This window comes from Danio rerio, chromosome 16, assembly GCF_049306965.1.
Source record: "Danio rerio strain Tuebingen ecotype United States chromosome 16, GRCz12tu, whole genome shotgun sequence".
Taxonomy (NCBI): Eukaryota; Metazoa; Chordata; class Actinopteri; order Cypriniformes; family Danionidae; genus Danio; species Danio rerio.
Genome location: NC_133191.1, coordinates 16,324,749 through 16,344,017, shown reverse-complemented (window position 1 = coordinate 16,344,017; position 19,269 = coordinate 16,324,749). Strand labels below are relative to the sequence as shown.

The 19,269-nt window shown below is 35.8% G+C and overlaps 1 protein-coding gene across 4 annotated transcripts in view; it reads right to left on the bottom strand.

The window, feature by feature from the left end:
* Positions 1–263: 263 nt before the first annotated feature.
* Positions 264–19,269, bottom strand: part of setd2 (SET domain containing 2, histone lysine methyltransferase) — a 49,809-nt gene continuing 30,803 nt past the window's right edge. For 2 of the 4 annotated variants that reach the window (XR_012392067.1, XR_012392068.1), the window contains 6 exons: positions 14,638–14,736; positions 11,334–11,470; positions 11,061–11,172; positions 6,691–7,083; positions 6,488–6,589; positions 264–1,660 (listed from right to left, as the gene is read on the bottom strand). Coding sequence is in view for 2 of the 4 variants with exons in the window: in XM_009292184.5 (XP_009290459.2) it covers positions 1,499–1,660; positions 6,488–6,589; positions 6,691–6,765; positions 11,061–11,172; positions 11,334–11,470; positions 14,638–14,736 (687 nt within the window). In the remaining 2 variants the exon portion in view is untranslated. The remainder of the gene's footprint in view (positions 1,661–6,487; positions 6,590–6,690; positions 7,084–11,060; positions 11,173–11,333; positions 11,471–14,637; positions 14,737–19,269) is intronic. The other 2 variants (XM_009292184.5, XM_073925963.1) reach the window with 1 other exon arrangement.

Here is a 19,269-nt window from a genome sequence, read left to right as displayed (position 1 = left end):
TTTTTACCCGCACAATCAAATTTAAAAACCACCCAATAGGGCAGGAAACGGCCCAATCTGACAACACTATCCATGTCTGTCTCTATCACTAACTGCTGTTTATCTGATGTAATGCAAGTGAAGCAGACCCAATTTACAGACACACTCTGGAGACACCAAAGACTTATCCTACATCTTGTAAAAGAACTTAAATTGGTGCATTTTAAGTGGTGGACGCTGACGTACTTCCCAAAAACAAAGCTGAAGGGTGACAAGACAAAGACTTTTTTAGAAAAGTTTATTTTATTTTAAAATGTTTTTACACTCAGTATGACAATGTGCTTGCACAGTACTTACAGTGGAGTGGGGCGTTACTCCTATTTGTACATAAAAAAAATCCAAAGTCTTTCTACAGAGAAAGCAAAGGAAAAAGTAAAGAAAAGATAATGACACCCCCACCTTTAAAACCCAACTCAACATCCGGATCAGTGGGAGAGTGTGGAATTCAGCTTGATGCAGAAACGCCGGCGGGAAAAACGACTCTGATTAAGTCGCATCCTTCTAATCCCGTTTTCCCGGTCCAGTATAATTACATGTATTTACACAGGACATGATGGACCCCTCCCCCCACAGTCATTTTACAAAGTCTCTGCAAATGGTCTCGAAAACTAACTTTCAATATATTCACATATAAACCAATATAATACATGTCTGGAAACAGATTTAATGTGGATTAATGAAGCTGGGTGAGTTGATTAACGGCCAGAGCTTATGGGACAGTAAACCTGATCAATCAGTTACATGATGGCCACAAATAGAAGCTACAAACTGCCAGGAGGGCTTCACATTTGCCTTTGCGATATTAATAAAACAATGTTAATGTAAAAACAGTGTGAAAGACCTCAATAAAACATCATTGCTACATAACCTTACCCCTAGTCCAGAAGAACAAGCTGACCAGGACAAATGGGGTTCAAGCACAGACCTGCACACACTTTTAAAATCAATAAAATCAATGGTGACCCATGGCCAGGGAGTCCAAAACTGCTAGTGTGGTGGGTAGACCATAATCCTTAGCGTCTTTCTTTCCTTGATTAATATTATTAAGGGATTGGACCTTTAGCAGAGCAGGCAAGCTAACAAACAAAAGCCCTTGGTAACAACTACAGTAATGGAGTGGCATGGCAAGGGGAAAGATATTTGAATGGTCCTCTTGTTCCGTTTTTAAAAATTTCTCGTCAAGATGATCCTCTCCTCCAAAGCGATGACTCTTGTCTTAAGAGATAATTCTGAGAAGACTAAAAACATCCTGGAAAGAGTTTGTATAGCACCCTTGATTTGAGTCCTCCGGACTTCATTCCACAGAAGTTTATTTTATCATTAAACCCTGTGCGGGACGACTTACTCAACGTTCCCTCCCAGAGCAGCATTTAGGACATGGTTAGAAAGTCTGTGGAAGGAAACAACAGGCTCTGTCTCGACGCACCAAAACTGTTGGAAAGACTGAGCTTCAGGCTAGTTAGTCCAACTCTGTGTCTTCCTTGGGCCTGTACACTGAGCCGAACTTCTGCATATACTTCTTGATGTACTCCTTGGTCTTGTGTTTGACGTTCTCATTGCATTCCAGATCTTCGGGGTTCTTGCAAGACTTCAGTTCCTTGTTCATCACTCCGTGAGTCAGCTGTGAGCAGACACAAACACACGGCGGGATTAGACAGAGGAAAGCATGTGACTCATTCCACAATTGCAAAATTACATTTCAAGCACTTTCCATTCATTTTCCTTCAACAGGAATGACCCAACAATGTAGAGCAGACTGTTTACAGTTAACAGAATAGTGCAATTGCCTAAATATGACAGGGAACGATTTATTCTGTAACTACAGGAGTTGACATTTACCAGCACTTTGCACAAGCTCAAGATACTAACCTCAATCCAGTTTTGAGAACTGGTTTCTTCGAAGTCAAACGTAAGACTTTTTAAGACGATTATTAATTAAATTTTAGACTTATATAGGGCTAAACACTTTCTAATGGTCTCATTACTTCTGAAAATAGTTTTAGTATTAATGAAAGATCATGTAAAGAGATGCGTTGCTTTAGTTTTCGTTCACTGAATTTAATTTGGAGAATTTGCTTTAATAATGTCTTAAAGCAGTTGTAAATTGTATCTCTTTGCAATAAAAACCTAAAAAATAGTTATACATAATATAATATATTAGATTTGAAAGGAAATGAACAAGAATTTACATGCAAAATAAATGAACGCTTTATGAATTACAACAATTTGCAGTAGTGCCTCCCACTTGTTAGGGACCAAAAGTAATTGAACAGAATAATAATCATAAATTAAACTTTTACTATTTAATACTTGGTTGTAAATCCTTTCCTGTGGTAACACCGTCAACACAGTCTATCATGGCAAGCCTAGCCCACGCCATGTCACTACTACCACCATGCTTCACTACTTAGGATCACGAGCAGTTCCTTCTTCATAATCTTCTCTTCTCATCACTCTGGTACAAGTTGATCTTAATGTCATCTTTCCATAGGTTGTTGTTCCAGCACTGTGAAGGCTTTTTTAGAACTCTAATATGGCCTTCCTGTTTTTGAGGCTCACCAATGGTTTACATCTTGTGTTCACTCTGGTAAGGTGTTCTCTTGATTGTTGACTCTAACACACATACGCCTACCTCCTGAAGAGTGTTCTTGATCTGGCTAACTGTTGTGAAGAATGTTTTCTTCACCAGAGAAAGAAATCTTTGGTCATCTACCACAGTTGTTTTCGTGGTCTTCCGGGTCTTTTAGTGTTGCTGACTCACTGGTGCGTTCTTTCTTTTTAGAAATGTTCCAAACTGTTGTTTTGGCCCTGCCTGATGTTTTTGCTATCTCTCTGATGGGTTTGTTATGTTTTTTTAGCCTATTGATGGCTTGCTTGACTGATAGTGACAGCTCTTTAGATCTCATCTTAAGAGTTGACAGTAGCAGACTCCAAATGCAAATAGCAGACTAGAAATGAACTCTGGACCTTTTATCTGCTCATTGTAATTGGTATAATGAGTGACTAACACTCACCTGGCCATGTAACAGCTTAGAACCTAATTGTCCAATTATTTTTGGACCCTTAACAAGTGAGAGGCACATATGCAAACTGTTGTAATTCCAACACTGTTGGCCTCATTTGGAAATACCCTCAAATAAGCTGATAGTCTGCAGTTAAAACACATCTTGTTTGTTTCATTTCAAACCAATTGATGGTGTATAGAGCCAAAAATGTTAGAATTGTATAAATGTTCAAATAATTATGGACCTAACTGTATATTTAAAATTTAAAAAAATGTTTTGAGATGAATTATTGGTGATTGGGGGCACCACAGTGGCTCGGTGGTTAGCACATTTTTGCCTCACAGCAACAAGGTCGCAGGTTCAAGTCCTGGCAGGGCCAGTTGGCATTTCTGTGTGGAATTTGCATGTTCTCCCCCCATGTTCATGGGTTTCCCTGGATCGGTCGGCTGGGTCAGTTGGTTGGATGTCGGCCAAACAGGGTAGCTTTACTTGGACACAGGAATATCAAGACTTGTGTAAAATTATTTCAGACCTACAACCCTTAGTCCCTGCTTTATCACAGAGAAATAAACCACCAATTACTCTGGCAATTATTTTACACAGCAGATGCCCTTCCAGTCACAACCCAAGACTGAGAGTACAACCTTCAGTGCTGGAAAACACTCTCCATTAACACACTAAGGCCAATTTGTTTTTTCCAATTTATCAAAACAGCATGTCTTTGGACTCTGGGGGAAATTAGAGAAGACATGATTAAAAACATGCAAACTCCACACATAAATACCTTGTGGTACAGCTAGGATCCAGGGACCTTCTTGTTGTGAGTCAAAAGTGCTAACCACTTGCCACCCACATCTAACCAATGAATCTTTATTTAAAGAGGTATTAATCTTATAGAAACTTACTATTTTCTCCAGCATTCCCAAAAGAGAAAAGACAAAGATGCAGAAACTAGCACTGGAAAGAGGTGTTTTTTTATTTTCATACTTGGCTTGCATTAAGCTTCTGTGTATTTTTATCATTCTTTCCCATGGTATAACCCAGGGGTCGGCAACCCAAAATGTTGAAAGAGCCATATTGGACCAAAAAAAACAAAAACAAATATGTCTGGAGCCGCAAAAAATTAAAAGCCTTATATAAGCCTTATAATGATGGCAACACATGCTGTATGTATTTATATTAGCTATATTAGCATACTATAAAAATGACTTCGCTGGCTACAAATACATACTGAGCTTTCATGATTAAATGTTCATTTCCCTGCAGTGCATCCTGTAGAGAATGACGCGCCACGTGACTACTCTGTTGTACAATGCCGTCTCAAGTTTAACTTAATTACAGTATATTAATGAATTATGTTTAATGTTCAAGTTTAACTTCATTACAATATTAATGAATTGTTTAATGATCAAGTTTAACTTCATTACAATATTAATGCATTATGTTTAATGATCAAGTTTAACTTCATTACAATATTAATGCATTATGTTTAATGATCAAGTTTAACTTCATTACAATATTAATGCATTATGTTTAATGATCAAGTTTAACTTCATTACAATATTAATGCATTATGTTTAATGATCAAGTTTAACTTCATTACAATATTAATGAATTATGTTTAATGATCAAGTTTAACTTCATTACAATATTATTGCATTATGCTTAATTATCAAGTTTAACTTCATTACAATATTATTGCATTATGTTTTGCTTTGATGAAATTAAAGAAATGCAATAAAGAAATCAGATTTTTGTATGTTTTTTTTTTTTTTTCAGGATTCCAAAAAACAACATCAAAATTAACGTGCACAACGTGCCCCTTATCTGGGCAACAAACAGTGCAATAAAACGCAGTCTGCCATTTCCATTTCAAGATCAGCTCGAGTCATTCCCGGGAATGTGCTCAACCAACACAATCTCACGGCAATTCGTAACTTTTTCATTTAGTGGCTAATTCGTATGAATTCGTACAATCTAATTCGTACAATTTAGTACGATTTGCTTTTCCCCCAATGACGGTTGGGGTTAGGGGTTTGCATATCAACGATCGCACCTTGTAAATAATCACCGTTGAGTGAGTGATCGGGATGGGCTTCTTTGAATTCTCTCAGGGAGGGAAAATGAGAAAGCGTGCCCCGCTCTACATCTTTGGCAAAGACAGCTTGCGCTCCATGGCGCACCACACAGCCGCCGGTTTGTTTACAACAGCTACCTGCCTGGCGTCCCGCCCTGCTGATAGAAACGTGTGTCGCAGGCTATGACGCAAATCTTCGTTGACAGAAATGTTGAAATTAAATATTCTACACACTTTTACAGCATTGGAAAACGTTAAGATTGTTTGTCCTCCTATAGAAACCATATTAAAACAAAAAATATATTTTCCTCCCTCATCGTTTTCCATTTTCAAACATTTTTTGAAAAAGTTCCAGGGAGCCACTAGGGCAGCGCTAAAGAGCCGCATGCGGCTCTAGAGCCGCGGGTTGCCGACCCCTGGTATAACCAGTTGTTTTCTAGTCATTATCTTTAAATAATTTTGAAAAGAGGGCTTAACATCAAGCAGAGCTACTTTACAATGTCATCTGTGGCTTTCAATTGCACTTACATCTCAATGGACTCTGACTGGGACAGTGTTTTATAATTTATTAGTTGAGAGAAATGTCTTTTTTTTTAAGTTGCTCAGAAAGTGATACAAAAATATTGTTTCTTTATATATTTTTTGTTATAGTCGGTCTGTAATCTAATGTTGCTTTACATTCAGAATGATTTTTAGAACTTTATCTTTATGTTTATCTATATATATATATATATATATATATATATATATATATATATATATATATATATATATATATATATATATATATATATATATATATATATATATATATATATATATATATATATGTATATAGTTATGCAGAATATGTCTAAAATTGTGAAAAAAAATTAAATAAACATACATCAGGGTTTCTGCTGGCTTCACAAAGTCAAATTTAAGATCATAAAGTGTGAAATTTCAGACTTTTAGTTCGTAATTTCTTAGCCATATATTTTAATAATGTGTCAAAACAAGCAGACTCTAGTTTTATACATATATTTATGCAACATAACTATTACACAATCAATTACATAAAAAAACTGTGTAAAAACTAAATGTTTGCACAACAGACTGTTTTCAAAGTTTAATCAGATGTATTTGTTGGTGATTGGATGTGTTTGAACGATTGAGTAGCTTTACAAAAAAAAAAGAAAGAAAAATTAAGAACCGTTTAAGATGATTTTAGACCAACAAGACAATATATCTGAAAATGTAAGACTTTTTAGGGCCCAAAATATAGTTTTTGAAATTTTAAGACTTTATAAGACCACATGGACACCCTGGATATCTAAAAGCCAACGGTGTTTTTCGATAGATTAAAAAAAAGTTACACAAAAGTCACCTTTCTAGCAAGATGTTTGAAGTCTTCTGTGTTACTTATGCGGCCCAGCTTGCAGTCCGGCTTGCGGTATGGATTAAGGCATTGCACAATAAACTGCGACATCTGAAAAGATAAGCAGGAAAAATGGAAAGGTTAGATGAGTCGGACACATGAGTTAGCGCTATAATAATTTGCTTAAAAACCCAAGAGATTGGAAGGCTCACCTCCTTACGGAAGACTTCTTTGCTTTTTTTGGCCAGCTCACTGGACGTGTCTGCCTCGGCGGTCTTTGTAGAGAACTGAGGAAATGAGCCAAACAGAAACCTCAGCGCATGAAAAAATATACTGTGAATACTGACAGTTTATTTGAAACGTAAAAATACTGACACTTTATTTGACACATGACTCATGTAAGTGTAATTAATCTACAGAATGTTTGAAAATTCCTTTCCAAAACACACTCTAGAGACTAAATCCTACAACAGGGAACATTCTATACTGTAACTCCCAGACTCCCCTTATGGCATGGAGATCATGTTGTATCAATGCCGAGACTGTCGATTCTCATGGGTCCCAAAAAGGCCAAACCAGTGCACATCAGAGGAAACGCTAACATACTGACAACACACAATAAAACCCTTTTGTAACAATATCTGTTAAAGGTTTAATAGCTGCGATATTTTGAAGTTTGAAACAAAAGGGCAAATAGCTGAAAAGACAAAAGAGATTCTGCAGAGCTCGACTCCCAAATGAGAAACCACACATAAATGAATGCAGTTTCAACAGCTGGGTTTGATTAGCATCAAAGAGATCCAGAAAAAAAACACAGAGAAAAAGGCCTGAGAGAGAGAGAGAGAGAGAGAGAGAGAGAGAGAGAGAGAGAGAGAGAGAGAAGAGAGAGGGAAAAAGAGAGGGAGGGAGAGAGAGAGAGAGAGAGAGAGAGAGAGAGAAAGAGAAAAAGAGAGAGAGAGAGAGAGAAAAAAGAGACACAGAGAGAGAGAGAGAGAGAGAGAGAGAGAGAGAGAGAGAGAGAGAGAGAGAGAGAGAGAAACGCAGAGTAGGTGATCAGAAGAAAGCGACAGATCAAGATGGTTACAGCCTGTGAGATGACATGACTTTAAAACAATGCTCAATGTAACTTGCTTTCGTCTTTGTGTTTTACTTTGGTCTGTTCTCTTTGTACTCTTTTTTGGAAATGATTTTAAAAAGGCACCTAGACCGTTAAACAGTTTTAAATCCATTCAAACAGTTTCCGGGTCTGGTAGGAGGACTTTAAACTTAGCTTAGAATCAATCATTGAGTCTGATTAGACTATTATCATCAAATATATATATATATATTTTTATAAATAATTAAAAAAATAATTTTAAATTATTTAAAAATAATTAAATATTTTATTTATTTTTATTTATTTTACTGCAGCGCTGTTACATAGTGGGGGGACCTAGTTACCTAGTTGTGGTTTTAAGCTGGAATGAAAGTATAGATCCTACACATATCGACCTTTCAATCTGTCTTAATACAGGATTAATTACAGAAGACTCAAGCTATAAATGGGAAAATTATAATAATCTTTGAATTTTTTGAGATGCCAATGATGGAGAATAGAGATTAAACCCAGAGACTAACAATGGATACAAAAATTGTAAAACTCAGCTGTTTAACTCTAGGTGACTTGTAAAAATGACCCTATTATTTATTTTTTTTTTTTAAATGGAGTGTTCCCTTAAAGACTAAGCGGATACATTTTAAATGCTGAAGTAAATCTGAGTGGTCATATATATGTAGATGAGACCAGCTGCAAAACCACTCATCCAAAATAGCTGAAACAACATCTTCACTTCAAAGAAGCTTTACATGCAAGTACTAGCATGAACTTTAGTTTAAGGATTAAGCGTTAAGAACTAATTCATAATAAATAGTTCTGTCAAACAATGTATTATGATTAAAATTGCTTAAAAGGTGTTTACATAATAATTACACACAGTGTACACACATAAATTATGTATATGTAAATACATACATGCATAAAATAATAAATACTATATATATATATATATATATATATATATAGATAGATAGATAGATAGATAGATAGATAGATAGATAGATAGATAGATAGATAGATAGATAGATAGATAGATAGATAGATAGATAGATAGATAGATAGATAGATAGATAGATAGATAATAAGTTAGTGAGACAAAAACAGCAATGTTTTGATGTCACTAGTTACTTAGTTTGGTAGCAGCAGTGTCTGAATGAGAGACAGCTGCTCCACATATATGCGTGCTGTGAAAGTCACTCTTGCCTTGAGGTATTGTGCTTGCATTCAAGAATGGAAAAATGCAAGTCTTGATCAAAATATCCGCCTTGCAAAGGTGTTACTGTAAATACAGCTGGTTCGAGTAAAGAGAAAGTAAACAGGATGGGCAAAAGAACCAAATTTGTATATGATTAATACGTCTATAATAAACATCAAAAAGCCATATTGAGAAGAGGAAAATTATGGAACACTTTTTGTTCCTTTAAATCCAATTGACTTTTTTGGTTGTAACTACTGACCATATTTTGAAACAAATTGTTGATCAGTTTTAGCCTTTATTATGGAGTTCATACACATATTAGCTACTAAAATTCCATAACTATGCATAATGTTTTATGCAATGTCTACACATGTGTGGTAGAAAACGATACATGCTAAAATGTGTTATAGCATATCCTAAAACACAAAACATTCTATTTAGTTTCAATTTATACTTAATCATTCATTAATTAATTTAGTCCCTTAATTAATCAGGGGTCGTCATGGCGGAATGAGTCGCCAACATATCCAGCACATGTTTTACACAGCGGATGTCCTTCCAGCTGCAACCCATCACTGGGAAACATCCATACAGTCTCACATGCACACACATACACTCAGGCCAATTTAGTTTATTTAATTCACCTATAGAGCATGTCTTTGTACTGTGGGGAAAACTGGAGCACCTGGGGGAAACCCACAAGAACACAGAGAGAATATGCAAACTCCACACAAAAATGTTAACTGACCCACACCGCAGTAATAATCTGAGAAAGTGTTGTTGGCCAGGGACAGAAAAGAAGTAAAGACAACTAACCTATATTCAAGTATACAGATATCTGTTTTCCATGACTTTTTCAAAACTTTGTGGGTTTTTATTTTTCCTAAACTTTCGAGGCCTGGAAAATGCCGTGACAAAATTCCATGACTTTTCCAGGTTTTCCATGTTATTAGGACGTTTTTACAAATACCTCAAATCTGCACAAAAAAATAAAATAATAATAATAATAATCCTTTTTACGTGCCTAAAAAACAAACAAACAAACAAACAAACAAACAAACAAAAAGATGGTCTAGTAAGAAGTCATTAACAGCATTGGACATACCCTTGAAGCCAGATGAGTGATTAGTAGTAGTAGTTGTAAGTAGCAAAGTGCTGACTGCACATTTTGTTAATACAATGTGTTTAATGAGAACCAATAAAAACAACCTACCAAATACTGTGCTAATGTGCTAGTTGTGCTAATAAATTCATATAATAACAGGCTTTTAAGGAAGGGCAAAATACAGATTCTAAAGTCTTTTTATTTTCCATAATTAATGCTAAGCTAAGCCAAAAGTGCTATTGCCAGCTATTCGGCAGAGTGGCAATCAAAAATGTTAAAACTTATGGCTGAATTATATTTCTGCATCGAGTGATGCCCTTGCACATAGCCATGTATTTATACTTCTGCATTCTTTTTGTGTTGCTCTGACAATACCACGTCTGAACCGCTACCTATGTTTCTCTGTGCAGAGCGTCTTTGCGGGTGTTTTGTTTACACTGTAAATGCTTGCAATGCTAACTTACCATACAAGTAGCTTAAACTACTTTTTTACTCATTCGAGAGAGAAAGAAGCAGGAACTAATGGACAACTTTAATCATAAAGTAAACAAAACAAAAGTATCCTCATCCAAGTGGGATTCAACATTTGTTAAACATGCCATTGGCCTCGCTTTACCCCGTTAACATTCATCACTAGTCCCAAGCAGACCAATCACAGCTCTTGTGCTACGCATCACTGTGATATGTAGTTACACTTTTTGAGAGATGTTCATCATGCTACAGCGAAGAGTATGGGACCAGACCATACACGTCACTTTATTCAGAAGTATAAACTGGCTGAGTTTAAGTTGACAAGGTTAAATTTAGACTAGGTTTGGTATGAACACATACTAGCAAATACTGCGCCAATGTGCCAGTTGTGCTAATAAATTTGGATGATAACAGACTTCTAAGCAAGGGCAAAATACACAGACTCTAAAGACTTTTTGTTTTATTTTTTGTGCGAGATGCTAATGGTCTAATCTGATTCAATAATCAATGCTAGGCTAAGCTAAAAGTGCCAGACTTGAAGATTGGCTGAATAGAATAAAAAAATGGTAAGACATAACTGTTTAACTCTAGTCAACTCAAGCCTATTTTCAAAAAAGGTTTCTTTAAAAAAATATCTACAGCACTTTAAACTCAAGCTAGATGAAAATCTCATGATTTTTTGCCCCTTAAAGCGTAAGGAACTGTTCAATACCTTGGAGGGATTTTCATCATACGTAGGCGTCCCGAGGTCCATCTCTGCCTCGTGTTCAACACTAGCTTCCTCTGTCGTCCCATCCCAGCTGGGAGGATCCCACTGCGTTTGCCTTTAAAAGCAAGAGCACAGTTCATTATAGAGCAGTGAAATATATGATCTGGCAGCAATGTCTTAACTCATTAGATGACATAATATATGACATGGGATTGTGGCTCGCTCCCCCCGTTTTAATAACACACAGATTGTTCATTTAATAGGGAGTATCGGTACCTGGTGATGATGTGGTAGTAATATATTCTGCCCTCTGGGTCTCGCGCCACTTTCCAGCTGGGAGGCAGGATAATGGTTTTAGGTTTGGGAGGGGATGGAGGCGGCAGGTCAATGATGTTGTTGGGTACAATCATTTCCTGTGGTGAATCACAGTTCAAGAGAGGTTAGTCAGCATGCTGAGGTTACTGGAAGCCTGTTGTCTATAAACTACTAATTAGAAGCTGTAGAACAGGAACTTGATATTATACAGCCATGTGATCGCTTTAATTAAACTAATAATAAATAGAAAACTGTTTAAAGGGCTGCATCAGCTTTTATAAGCATCACACACTAAATCAAAGCTGAACTGGTGAATTACAACATTATTAAATTCAGAATACTCGAACATTTCTTCCTGTTCAATATTTTGCTAATCTGTAATTGGAGAATTAAAATGTAAGTTCCACAAAACTCAGGAGCTTAAAATTGTTTTTTCTTTTTTTAACATTGCCACACATTTTAGCCTGCTTCAGTCACGTCATGTGACTTGGAAGACATTCAGCCAAAGCCCCCTTAAAGTATAGAAAATAGTGTGGTTAGGTGGTTCTTTATTAATACTGCTGATAGAGGGTTTTAAAAGAAAATATATATATAGAATATGGGGGAAAGCTCACTTTTACAACTCAAACGGTGCAAAACTACTAATTTGGTGCACTTGTTATTTGAATGGTCACAAACATACTAGGGTTGGGCGAAGTCGAGGGGGGTTGTAGAGCAAGGAGGGACCTGGGGCTGAGAAAAGTGCGCAACTTACTTGAGCACTGGGAGAGAGACGCGCGATTTCCGTGAGATTATCACTCTTTTGCGGGCATTATGAATCCTAAAAATACATAGAAACTGCCAGAACTTCCAGGGGACTTAAGATGTCAGAAGATCACGTTTAACAACTATAGTGAGATACGATCCAGCAGCACATCCTTGATAAACAGTTCGACGTGCACTGCTCTCTGTCTCTGGAGCTCAGGGGAGCGCATGACAGTATGTGGCTGTGTGTGTATGTGGCTCTGGAGTGAGCACCACTTGTTTCTGTGTGTGTGTGTGTTTGAGGTCATGTGATGTGCGTTTTCAGCTGACGGAGGGCTGTTCAGAAATGCTATGTAAAACAAGGTGTGGATGTGGATCATTTTCGCTCTAAAATGCCATTTTAACACTAAGACGTATTAGTGCAAACAGGCCCTGAGTGTGTATTTTTTACAAGGGCAGGGCAGAGGATCGGCAATGGCGACTCAGCAACGTGTTGTCTATTGGCCATCGGCGATCTACGATGGCATCGTCTATCAGCCCAACCCTAAAACATACATCAATTTTATTTTCAAAATAGTATAGCAGAGTACTTATGTGAACATATAAATATAATTTAAATATACACATAAATATAATATATTGCTTTACTAAATCTCCCAATAATCTTTCTTTAGTAAAATGACATTTAAGTGCTTAGTTTTATTATAAAATCTGTCATTTTAAACAATACAGTTGAAGGCAATTCTTTTTTAATCATTTCAAAAATAGTCCAACAGAAATAGGAAAGCTTTTACTGTATCTTCAAATTTAATTATACATTTTCTTCAGGAGAATGTTTTATTTCTTTTAATAAAGCTGAAATAAAATCAGATAATCTGTTATAAAAAAATTCATATTATTATTTTTTCTCAATTAATTACAGTACAAAATCACTGTTGTCCAATGACTTGCCTAATTAAGCCTTTGAATTAAACTAAAGCTGAATACTAGTTATCTTACGAACTAACTATTCAAATGTTATCTACTGTCATGATGGTAAAGACAAAGTAGCGAGCATCATGAGTAGTTATTAGAAATTGATCATTAAAACTACCGTGTTTAAAAATGTGTCAAAAACAGTTTCTACATTAAACAGCGCACAGAAAAGTATATATATAATACAATTTTAAATTAAATACTGATTTTACCTTCATGTGTATATTATTTGTTTCTAAAACAATTTTGTTAACATAGAAAAGAGATTTTTTTAAGTTTTGATGATTTTGGAGAGGACATGCATAAATAAATCAGCTGCCGTGTTTATGAGCTGCAACACTACACTAAACATCTATGCACTATATTTACCCAACTGCTTACAAAAGACAAAATTGGTTGCTTCTTAAAAACCAAAACACTAGTTAGTTATTTAAAACATTGATAAGTGATTAAGATTGTGCTGTATTTGTCATCTACACAATATATAATGTCATATTTAACACACAAACACAAACACACACACACACACACACACACACACACACACACACACACACACTGTGTGTGTATCTACAATGTCTAGCATTCCGGCATACAAAATTAACTTTAAGCACTTGTGATTGTATTTATGTATAAATACAACAAAGACTATACTGGGTCATTTTCCATTTGATTATACATTTTGCACCATAAACTGCTAAAAAGCCATAAAATATAGTTTATTTAGTGTGTATCTTTGCACTTTGTACTGCATTTATCAAGGCTTGTGCTTGGTTTAGTATAATTTATGCAGATGCACTTCCCTAAAAATCATCCCAATCAATCTAAAATGATGAATTCTTAACATGTTGAGCCATTTATTTCATCTGTTAAAATTATACTCAATATCACAATATGTGTCGCTGAAAAACGTAATACTGCAATGTCATTTTTTTTCTATATCGTAGGTTCAAAAGCATTTAACCCAATAAAATTTAGAGTTTATATAAAATGCTTCGATTAAGGTGAACCTTGACTAAGCAGAAACAGATTTCTAGTTCCCAACATGCTTAGCATCAAGCGTAAGAAAATAAATAGTTGAATTGAGTTACTTTGTGTGTGTTTGTACAACATTACAGCGAGAGAGAAAGTCTTTTATGTTGTAGTGTGTATTGATTTATAGATATAATGAAAAAACGTATAATAGAATTAAAGAGGTCTAAATTAATGTGCTTAAAGATTATAGCTTATGTAACGTTTAAGCAAACAAATTACTTTAACAATGAAATTGCAATCAAAATAAGATTCAGTACTAAAAAATGAAATGTAGTCGTTTACTCCAATGATATGGCAATAAGTTTCCACAACTAGAATCTGAACTTTATGTAGTAAACTCGTTTTTAACCCATTTTAGAATGTTAACTGCAAAATTACAAAAACATTAAATGCCTAGCATCTTTATTTCTTTTTGAAGGATTACAAATCTAAACACATGTATAAAAAACAGCCAGAAAGACAGTAACAGTGTAACAGCACCATCTCCTGGTGTAAAGCATGACTTGTATACCTGCTGAACTGGCTGAGATGTGACGATGGTGGTGACTGTTCCTCCTTGCGTGTACACCTGCTGGCTGTGCAGGTAGTTGGCGGCTGGTTCCGTGTATGCCTGCACACAACCATTAACAGGGGAAATGCTGAGCAGATGCTTTTACATAACAAATTAAACAATGATTATGCTCAAGTTTTAAACCTTTAATAAACAAAAAAGAACAATCTAACTGACAAAATCTTGTCACGACTATAAGCTGGCTGTGGTTCAAATCTAGCATCTCTGCTTTTGTAATCAGGCTTTTTAAATTCATTTCATCTTTATTTCTATAGCACTTTTACAATGTAGAATGAGTCAACATAGCTGACATTAAACAGATGAAGTTCTAGTAAATTAAAACTGCTTTAATCCAAAGATGTGAAGAGCAAACTACCAATTGACAAAAGTGAAGGGGAAAAAAAACGTTTGTAAAATAGTTTACTATTTTTTTTATTTGCTGTAAATGTTTTAGTTTAGCTTTTTTTTTTTGGAACACATTTTGATTTCATTTTTATATATTTATTTTTAGTTTTAGCAAAGTAAACTGAACACCTCCAGTGTTGACCAGAGCAAAGTTTAATGTTTGCACAACTTGTGTTAACTATTTCGCAAACCGGCTCATAGTGATGAGAAAAACATATATTTTTTTAAAAAGACACTGAACTGAAGACCATACAAACTCGCATAAAAAAATAACAAAAAATTAAATGTCATATTCATATTAAAAATTTATATGTAGTATAACAAGAAAGTTTTACATTTTTCTGCAGCTAGAGAAAAGATGTTTTTTGCGCTTGACTGATGTGTTTGTATGTAAAAGCGTCATCTACTGTCTACCTCTAAACAGTTGCAGAGTGGGTTTCTGCCACAGAATGAGTGCCTATTATCTCGTAAAACAAAATATAAATAATTATTCTTATATTTCAATTAGTTTTATCTCTGACTGTTGTTAGTTTCAATTTGTTTGTTTTTAATTGTGAATTCATTTTATTTAGTTTAATTTTATGAGAATGTTTTTGACCAATAGTTTTAGTGAGGTTCATTTTCATAACTAAAATAAGCTTGGTTGCAATCAAACAGAAGTAATGACAGATCTTTTCTTTTTGTCTTGTGACATAGATCAGATATCGGGAAGTTGTTTGTATCAGTATTTGTTGCTTGGATTCTGAATTGTAGGTGCTGCACTTAAAAACCAAAATCTTAAATGGGACTCATAATGTGAGTAATAACTGAAAGGTTATGGTTTTGTATGGTTTGGTGGACTAAAGGTCATGACCCACCAAAATGACACCAAAAATGTCTAGCAATGAAAACGGACTGTGTTTTCACCTTAAGCACAAGCATCTGGCCTAAAAAGCTGAACTGAAACAACAACTAAAAGTTACGAACTGCGTTGGCAAAAGGTATTAACAGCCTATATTTGATATTCAAAAAAGTAAACCAAAGCTAGGAGTGCATTTATTCAAACTATAAACAAAGCAGTGTCTGCTTACCAATTCCTTCCTCAATCCAGACATTTCACATTGTTAAGAGTATACTAAATTGCTAAATGCTCATTAAAAACAAATATATACGGTATAAATAAATATATATATATATATATATATAAATATATGCAGGACTATTGCTGGTTAAAATGCTATAGCTTGTATAGACTTGGGTTTGTGGACATGAATAGACTTTAAATTGCTCTAAATTCAATGTATAGGACAGTGATGACATCAGAAAATCACTCATAATTCTGAAAATGAATCAATTTTGCCACGCTGTAATGGACTACATATAAATAGATCCTTTTCACTCATTATTAGGGCGTACTCACACTATGCTATCCGAACCGTGCCCAGGCCTGTTTCCTGGATCGTTTGAGAAGTGTGTGCGCGCTGAATCGGGCTCAGGCACAGTTCACTTGGCCGGCCCTGGCCCGGTTGGAAGAGGTGGGCCTGAGTGTGGTTCACTTGGCCTTTGGCGCGGTACGTTTGTAGTGTGAGTGCAAAACACGCCAAAGGCCGAAACTGAAAACGAGACATGACTTTTAAGGGACTTTCATATGGATTTATTAATCAATCTTAGTGTTCAATGAATACAAACTGCCGTAGATTATTAAAGACGCAAACCCCTCACTGCATAACAGCTGCGAGCCTTCAGCAGACCTCCTCATTCCTGCAGCACGAGGGCTTTGTGATTGTTTAGGAGCGCCAAAAGTGGTGGATCTGTTCAAAAAAGCAACACACAATACTGTGCCACTATAGGACAGGGTGGTGTGATGGTATATATAGTAACGACAAAATAAAATTTGTGCCATAAATTTTACTGTGTCTGAAATGTAAATAAGTGAGAGTGGCCAACTCACAAAAGTCAACCCATGGGAGACTGTCAGGGTTGCCAATAGCTTTATATTTTTGACAAGAAGTGATCACTTCTGCTGGGCAGTATATTGAGTTCTGGGGATATTTCGATATGATTCCCCAACGCGATGTGGGATTACCCAATATCTTTCATATCGATATGGTTTGAGGCCACACGTCCGCATTCTGCGTGAACCAGACCCCTCCAAGGTAGCAGGCAAGCTCCACTTGCACAAATCCGAGCATGCACAAATTAATGATTCACTCCATGAGTCATACAAAAGATTTGTTCAAATTAAAGGCTGATTTATACTTCTGGGTCAAACGCCGGCGTATGCTACAGAGCTGACGCATAGCCCTTCGCCGTGGCCGTCGCCGTCACTGATGTGCATCTCTCAAAAAATGTAACTACATGTCGCAACGACGCGTAGCGTAAGCTCTGTGATTGGTCGGCTTGGTATCGCTGACGAGTCTGGGCGGGACCGAGAGCCGCGCGAATGGCGCGAGCGATTGTTTACAAGTGTGGAGTACCATGAAGAAGCTCCGAATGGAAAGTTTTGTTTTGTGTGTACCTCATAGTTAAAAGTTGTTGCACGTCTGCCGGTACCTGCCTCAAAATGAGTGAGTTTGAGCCACTTGTACATCCCGGAAGTGTTCAGGAAAAGCAAAAAAAGCAGCGAAGAAACTCCACACAGAGGAACATTTACACCTCACTGTCAACTAGCGTTTCGGAAGTGTTAATGCAGACCGACAGAGTTAGCGCGCAGAAGTATAAATGCACAGCCACGCACGTTGCATGCGCCGTGGGTTACGCCGGTCACTTGGCGCAGAAGTATAAATTAGGCTTAAATCATTCAAGAAAGACCCGTCATTAACGCGACATGGAGAAACATGTAGTGCCGGTGTTATATCAAAATCTGACCCCCCTCGAGTGCACGCACAACACACAGTGCCTGCAGCTGTCACAGCATTTTATCAGAAACCTTTTAGCGATTATTTCTTCTGCAATTTACAGCAAGAACGAACATATAAGCCTTGTCAAATTGACAAGCAGCACCTGTATGTGTTCAAAAGAATTAAAAACGCCAAAATGGGATGAATTTATATCGCATTTCGAAAGTGACATAAAAAGTAAAGTTCAGTATTTATTACATGACAGTCTCTTCTTTACTTTTACATTATAACACATTTAGCTCTATAATGACTGTTTACATATGCTTAACCAGCATTTCATCACAGCACTCTAAAACAATTTCATTACTTCTCATACCTATAGTCTCTAGGCTTTCATCTCCTTATTTAATATTTAGTAAAACAAGTTCAGTCAAAACAAAAGAAAAAGTGTAGGATTTTTTACATGGAGTGAAAGACTTATTGTGCACAACACATTCACGTAAATGTGCAACTAAAAAACATATACAGCTAATTTAACTGTGGTCAACAGGATTACCTATAACACTGTAATTGTGACATAAAATACTGAGTGTTTCATATTTATTCAATGTGGTTCTTTTTTTATCCTACAATATTTTTTTGGTGTTACTATTTAAAAGTGTTCCTTTTTTGCTCTGAAAATGAAGCTATGTTTTCTATGAGTCTGTTTACTTTGTTATTTGCAAAACAGCACAGTAGTGCTGTATATAGTGTAAAGCAGGAAAAAACCCTGTACTGTACAGCATTTAATTTTCAAAGATTTTTATATAATTTGAAATGCTGTGCAACTTATAGTTTTAAGCAGGAGAAAAACCCATACTGTATTTTATTTATCAAGGATTGTGTGCAGCTGTTATTTTTTTGGGTAGCTTGTAAAGAGGGAAGGAAAACCCTGTGTTTGAATTATATTTTACTCAAACATTGTTTAATAAAGTTTTAATAAAGGCTTTAACTCAACTAACCATTTATGGGAAAAACTGGATAAATATCGTATACCTTCATTCTTCATAAAAATAGCGGGATATGATTTTTTTGCCCATATCGCTCATCCCCATCACCTAGTTTTAATACTTATTTAAGTATTGCTATGCATTTATATAGTTATATTTTTCATAGTCCTGTTACTTACTTAGGATATATTTTATATCTGTGAGAAGATGTTACTTCATAAATGTTTATAATAATAGGTACACATAAAACTTTGAAATGTGAAAAACTTTCTCAGGCATGCACTTTCTGTTTGTGAGTGCTTCAGCCACTGCTGCTCTAGTGAGTTATAAAAAAACTTTTGCATGCAAGTCATAATTACTACCTGGGGTTCCTGACAATG